A 7,458-nucleotide genomic window follows, 5' to 3' on the forward strand; every position below is an offset into this window, starting at 1 on the left:
GTAGTTATTATAAATATATATTAGAAAAATACTATGTCTAAATAACTATATGAAAATATGATGGCAGCTCTGGCCAGTGTGGCTCAATTGGTTGTAGCATCATCCCATGTCCTAGAAGGTTGTGGGTTCAATTCCCAGTCAGGGCACAAACCTCAGTTGTGAGTTTGAACCCCAGATGGGGCACATAGAGGAGGCAACTAATGAATGTATCTTTCATATAACACAGCAGATTGTCTTCACAAACTTTCACTAACTTCTAAAATAATCACTAACACCCATAATGATATATTGGACTAGATTAACATTAATAAATTCAGGTCATTTAAAGACTCCAACATGAGACTGAAAATGTAAGCAACAGTCAAAAACACTATTTGCACTTATAAATTTAAAAAAGAGCTCATATAGGAAATATAACAACTTCTAGGAAAGGAAATAACAAGCAACACATAGGAGAAATGGTAGAGAGACATGAACAGGCACTTATTCTCTCAATACATAATTCCATAAGAACTAGTGCCCAGAAAGATGTGTTCTATCCATTACCAATCAGAAAAATGCTTATGTCAAAATGATATTTTATATAATGATCAGAACATACAGCAATGAACGTTCTGGCAGTACTAAATCTTGGACCATGTAATTTTTGGATAAAATGTGTATTTACATAATAAACTAGAACATGTTGGGATAATCTAAAAAAAATTGGCATATTAATGACTGCAATTTGATTCTGATTTATAGAGGACAATAAATTTTAACTATCTACATATGCAATTATAATAATCTAATTGTACTAGAGGCCCGATGCATGAAATTTATGCAAGGGTCTTGGCACTCAACAGCCCCAGCTTCGTCTTGAAGGTCATCTGGAAGGTCATTTGGCTGTCCAGTCTAATTAGCATATTGTGCTTTTATTATTATAGATTTATACATCATTATTATATTATTACAAATACATTTATAGTATATGAATGTAATGTATTATATTTAATATTTCTATAAAATATAAATTATTTTAAATACAATATAATATTTGAAAAAATCAGACACGTATTTTCATAAAATAATTATTCATAATACTCACATATTAAAAAACCACTATATTCTGGGTAAAAGAGATTAAAAATGTCATGTCACTACAATACAGCAGTGAAAATTAACAAATTACAGATAAAAGCAATAATATGGAGAGATTGCAAAAATATCATGTGAGTGTTAAAGGAGACACACAGAGAGGTGCTACTGTGGACAGGTAACTTCTATGTCATGATTTGTAATTATGTGGGTCATTTAAGTTTGTAATTAATCTGCACAATCATGATACCTTCAGTTTTCTTGATGTATAGTAAAATTAGGTAGCAAAGTTTGCTTTAGAAAAAAAGCATTTACAGAAGCTTGCTTGCCTATTAAAAAGCAAGAACTAGAAATTATCAAATGTGCATGAATCGGATAAAATGTAAAGTATTCGAGAGTCAAACAATGCATGTTAATAGTCTTTAAAATAAGTAAACTATGAATATATACAAAATATGAATCAATTCTATAAATATAGACTAAAATAGACTTTTAAATAAGATCGAAACATTTAAATCTTACCATTTCTTCTTCATGATCTATTTAATGTTTTATTTTCAGTACTAATGTAATAGCAATTGTTGGAATATGTAAACCACTCCTTTGGACAATGTCCACAATGATATGCTGAAGAAAGATTATAAAATTTTATCAAAAACAATTTAAATGTTTTTAAATAAAAATTAATTTACATATTTGCATAGGTATAGACACATTTGTGCAATATAGAAAAAGAAAACACACTCACAGAAAAGGGTTCGTCTCTTGTTTCCTGGTTCATGTTCCATATTAAGCAAAAAACCAAAAATATCCACTCTCTACATGTTGTGAATGTCAATGAAGAAAACCACTTTTTTAGAACCCTAAAATTATCTTTGATCCCATCTACAACAATGGGTATTATGGTCTTAAATGAATATTTCTACATATTGTTGCATAAGAAAACACTCTTCTATAATCATTATGAATATTTATTGCCTCGTATTATAATTTATGTTACCATTCCCAAAAAGCTATTATTTTTGGCCACCCTACGTTATAGATAAAGAATGAACTACACTAATATCAGAACTGAGAAAATAAGCATTTACCTTCCTGGATCTCGGTTTCCAATGAAGAATTATTCTGCCCCTGTATTACATTAGCTGAAAAAAAAAGTAATTCTTAAATTAATCTTGATCTAAGTACACCATAATTGTTTCTTATGTTTAATTGTGTTGTATTGCCTAGGATTAGAATTATCTGAAAAAAATTTAATTACCAATGAAAATTAATGTAGTAATGGTAATTATGAGGAAAAGTGTTTCTAAAGTTTAGAGAACTACATCTCACAGTATTTGGATTAAGCAATCTCAAAAATTAATTTGTATTTCTCAATAAGGTGTACTAAAACATGCCTTGAGGATATAAAAATATATATTCTGATTTATATATATATATATATATGGATATATATGGACATATGATTATATATATATATGGATATATGTGGTCATATATGTGTACATATATTTATAAACTACTCTCTAAAATCGTCCTGATATTTATGCCTTGGACAAATTCAGAATTACCATTTTGCAATTAGCCTAAATGCATACTTTAGGTTCAGAGTTCTATTTCATAACATTATGAAGTGTTCAGAGCCACAGATGGACATAAAAATGAAAAGTACTGTATAACCTTGCAAAAATGTATTTACAGAGAATACGTATCGTCACCACAGCGGATATCAGGACAAGGCAGAAGACACCTAGGGTCCCAGCAATGCACTTCTCTGGAGGTGATGGTGAAACTGCAGGAAGAGAAAAGGAAACACTGAGAAAGGAGAGAGAGAGAGAGAATTGTTTAGACCATTTACATACAGAGAATCAAATACATAAACTTGAACACCAAGCCAATACCTACCACTGTAATCTTCCTCCCAGAATATAGCATCGCATGTTTAGGAAATATAATGCTCCATGCGTTACTGGTCAAAGACTACCCCTTACAACAATACCTGAAGAGAATTAGCCCTCAGCTTTCATCTTAGAATACTGTATTCCAACTTTAAGCGCTGATTCTCACAAATGAAAAATACGTGAGCTAATGCCTTCCTTTCCCCCACATCTGCACAGACTAGAACAGTTATGCTGTGTGTCTATTGATTGTGTTACCTTTGGAGTGGTCCTTCTTGTCCCTCTCTTGAAGATCCCGGGAAGCATTTTGAAGAGCTAATTCTGCATAGGTTATTTCCTGCTCTGTTACTGGAATGGAGCTTTGGGTGCCCTTAGGCTTCCTTTGCTGTCTCTTGGCGGACTTGGCCAAATTCAGTTCTGCATAGGTTACACGTTGGTTATTCATCTCCGCAGCTGGGTGGTGATTGAGACTGTGCTCTAAGTCAGGTGTACTTATGAATAAATGACCTATGCAATAATGCGATCTCTAGGACAGGAAAACTGGGCGGGGTAGAGGGTAGTAGGGCTCATTTCCAAGTTGAAAAATCTAAAGCTCTGGTTTTAAATTTGTTAGATCTTTAAACAAGTGCTTCATAGTAGACATAATTTTCCAATATTCTACATTTGACAATATATTATTTGTTTGAGCCATAGAAAACAATAAATCAGTGAGGAATAAAGAATAGGATAAATAATGACATTGTCATTAATTTAAAGTCAGATTCCATGAAAATATTTAACATTATCGGAATGCTTGTATTAAAATTAAAATGTTGTATTAGAAAAAAGAGTTTCCAGTATTTTTGAAAAATTTGAAATCAAATAATGATTGAAGACTGAGTGCTCCAAAGATTGGGCATCAGTTGTGCTGGCATATATGGTAACTTTCTGAAATAAATTAATTTTATTAAGTAGCATATATTTATTTATTATGCTGTAACATAATTCACTAAACAACGGTCTCTTTGTCAGTGTGGTGCTGCTTCTCGCAATGTTTGTTCAATTTTTTAAATGTCTTTTGATTGTTTATAAGTAAGCTTAAATTTGCCTTTTATGGGAGCTACTTAATCCTGATTTTTATTAAAAACCATCTGCTTTCATTTAATCTAAATAAGTGTATATTTAGATTACCGCTGTAATTCAGGGAATTCATTTTAACAATCTCTTTTTAGAGGCTGGGCTAAATATAAATTATACCTATATTGATTATAAAATAAAATAAACATAACTTTTCATTGTGGTGATTCTTGCTGAATTCTACTGTAAAATGTTTTTGCTTAAAAACGCATGTGTGCATGCACTCGATTCATTCTCTACAGGCAAGAATTTGAATAGTTTGATATACACCAACATAGTTCATAGTTTATTCTTCTCATTTTTTGCCCCAAATTTTCATAAAGATACCAATGTTCTCTTTTATTTGATTGTATCTTAATTGTACCTCCCTGGCATCACATCTAGCATTTGTAATCTCCCACTACATGAGACGGGCTAACAGAGATCTCATAAATATGTCACTGAAAGTTTGAACAGGAAATTCTTACACTTGGGCTATTTTGAAGATGGTTTACCTCATCAAACACCTCCAGAATGTAGGATACTCTGGGCCGGTAAGTGCCTGCTGTAGTTTATCCCCATCGGCAAGGCCTCTGAGAAGGTGTTTTCTTATTCGAAAAGATATCAGAGGACAAAGACTTCACCGCCCATGCTGTTAACTTACATCTTAATCACAAATGCTGAACACTTAGGCCTTGTTAGGTGTATCTCAGATGTTTAAATTCTACCCTTAGACAGCTTACTGAATCCTGGCATTGCATACTTTTTTCCCTTATACTCTCAGTATGGAATTTCTATTATAATAGGAAAATTTCTAAAATCATAATCCCATTAACTATAGTTATTTAATGGCATTTGTCTCCAATGGTGTGAAGAATTACTATGTTTTCACCTTTATGATAACTGTCACACAATCATTAATTCTCATACTTACCTTCTCAGTTTCTCTGCCCTAGTTCTTAAAAAATCGCTTCATTCATTTTATTCTTAAATGTTAGTTAGACTTCCCTTGCAAAAAATAATGTTTCTGTGATGGATAGAACATTAGATGATGTTGAACTATAGCACCATGACAGAGATTAAATTATTATATAGGTACTCATTGTATTTTTTCTTGGTTCATTTTCTAATCAAAACCATCTCTATTTTAATTAGGATCAGTTGTTGTAAATGACAAAGCCCAATTCTAACTATATAGGGGGAGAACAGAGTAATTTAAAAAAATGTCCTGTACTAAAAAAAAATGGGAAGGGTAGAAAAACAAGATTTTTAAAAATAAGTTAAATGACATAAGCATCAAAAGAAACAAAACTTAAAACTCGATGGTTTGATATGAATGTATGGCAAAATGATTGCCACAATAGGTTCAACTAACATCCATCTTCTCATGCTGGGAAATAAGGAAATAAAGAGGATATAGTATCACACACAAAAATAAAAATTAACTTACACACATAGGTAGAAACAAATAGGTACATAATATACCTATGCATCCTCACTGGCTGGTACATATAAAACAAAACACAGTCACAGAAAAGGGTCTGCCAGATATTAAAGTTACCCATATGATCAGCGAAGGATTGCAACCTTTGCAGCAACATGTTGATGAGTTGGAAAAAACAAAAAAGACACAGCAACTTCCAGTAACAGTGTTCTTCCAAAACTATTCTGCAGTGATAGTTCCTGTGCTGGTCCGTGGTGACAGCACCCTGCTGGGGCAGGAATACAGGAAGTTAGACCCATCCCTATAGCTTTGGGCCCTGTGGGCCCTCATCTGTCCCCAGTGCAATGGCAAAGTTTCACCATTGAAGAGGTGGATAGGATGAGGACCTGGAGACCTATTTCTACCCTTCCCTTGTGATAACTTCAGCATCACCAAGAAAAGTGTGGAGAATGGGGAAGACAGAGTAACCTGTCCTAGCTGCTCTTATTATAAAAATGACTTATGGGCCTGGCCGGGTTGCTCAGTTGTTTGGAGCATGTCCTATACACTAAAAGGTTGCAGGTTCCACAATCCCTGGTGGGGCACATTTGGGAGGACTGATGGGTGGTCTCTCTCTCTTTCTCTCTCACTCTCTCTCTCTCTCTTCCTTCCTCTCTAAAAAATCAATAAAAAGATATGAGTGGCCTTTTTGTTGTTGTTGCTGCTATTGTTGTCTGCCAGCAGCAAAGTTATGTGTGGCCATTAGCTGAGACACAAAATGAATTACCAAAAATGTGTGCTGGAAGTGCTTAGTACATTCTATGAAGCAGTAGGGGCCCAGTGCACCAATTTTTGTGTACCTTGAAAGGAACTGTGGGCGGAGAGGCTGCAGTGGGCACAGGGGTCGGTCTCGGCCCATCCTCTGGCCCCCACCTGGCCCCTCCTGCTGCGGCCCCTGGTCCCCTCTCTACCAACAGCTCCGTTCCCACCACAGCTGCTCCCATGGGTTGACTACACTGAGCTATTGGGGTTGGCACCAGCAGTGGGTGTGAGTGGTGCCAGCACTGTCAGCGGGTGTGAGCTGCAGCTGCTGCCCTATTGCCTCTTAGGAGCAAGAGGAGGTGGAGTAGCCCTCAGGGGCAATCAGGACCAGTGCCGGGCACTGGCAGTCGGTTCAAGTGGGGCTGTTACTGGCAGCAGGTGCAAGAGGCAGCTGCTGCCCTGATTGCCCCTCAGGAATATGGGGAGGTGGAGACTCCCTGAGGGGAGATCATGGCCAACAGCCACCACTCACACCCACTGAAAGCACTGAGCGATCGGGGCCAATGCCGGGGTGCTGGCAGCGGATGCAAGTGGGGCCAGCAACAGCAGTGGGTGTGAGTGCCTGGCAGGACCACAACCTCTGGGAGCAAAGAATTTTTAGTAACCACCCACGGCTTGCCCCAGTGACAGTGACTGGCACCCCACCTTGGTCTGGAATCTCACAACCTGCTCTATCATCCTGCCACAGCCAACACCTGCCATGTTTGCACTCTGCTGCCTGCTGCCAATGCCCACCATATTCCACACATGCCCCCTGGTGGTCAGCACACGTCATAGTGACCACTTGTTCAGTTGTTCCACTGTTGGGTCTATTTGCATATTAGGGTTTTATATATATACTAGAGGCCCAGTGCAGAAAAATTTGTGCATTCGGGCGAGAGGGGGGTCCCTCAGCCTGGCCTGTGCCCTCTCGCAGTCTGGGACCCCTCGGGGAGATAACGACCTACTGGCTTAGGCCTGCTCCCGGGTGTCAGAGGGCAGGCCTAATCTCTAGGTGCAGCCCCTGGTCGGGCTCAGAGCAGGGCCAATAGGGGAGTTGGGGTGCTGCCCCCTGTCATGCACAGAGCAGGGCCCATCAGGGGGTTGGGGCGCCGCCCTCTATCACCCACAGAGCCGGGCCCATCAAGGGAGTGGGGGCTGCAC

The 7,458-nt window shown here is 37.4% G+C and overlaps 1 protein-coding gene across 1 annotated transcript in view; it reads right to left on the reverse strand.

The window, feature by feature from the left end:
• Nucleotides 1-1,609: 1,609 nt before the first annotated feature.
• LOC102757232 (NKG2-A/NKG2-B type II integral membrane protein) overlaps nucleotides 1,610-7,458 on the reverse strand; it is a 12,248-nt gene continuing 6,399 nt past the window's right edge. The window contains exons 3-4 of the mRNA XM_015563237.1: nucleotides 2,169-2,222; nucleotides 1,610-1,704 (exon numbers count right to left, since the gene is read on the reverse strand). Of these exons, the coding sequence (XP_015418723.1) occupies nucleotides 1,610-1,704; nucleotides 2,169-2,222 (149 nt within the window). The remainder of the gene's footprint in view (nucleotides 1,705-2,168; nucleotides 2,223-7,458) is intronic.

Source organism: Myotis davidii, unplaced genomic scaffold (genome assembly GCF_000327345.1).
Source record: "Myotis davidii unplaced genomic scaffold, ASM32734v1 scaffold1819, whole genome shotgun sequence".
Lineage (NCBI taxonomy): Eukaryota > Metazoa > Chordata > Mammalia > Chiroptera > Vespertilionidae > Myotis > Myotis davidii.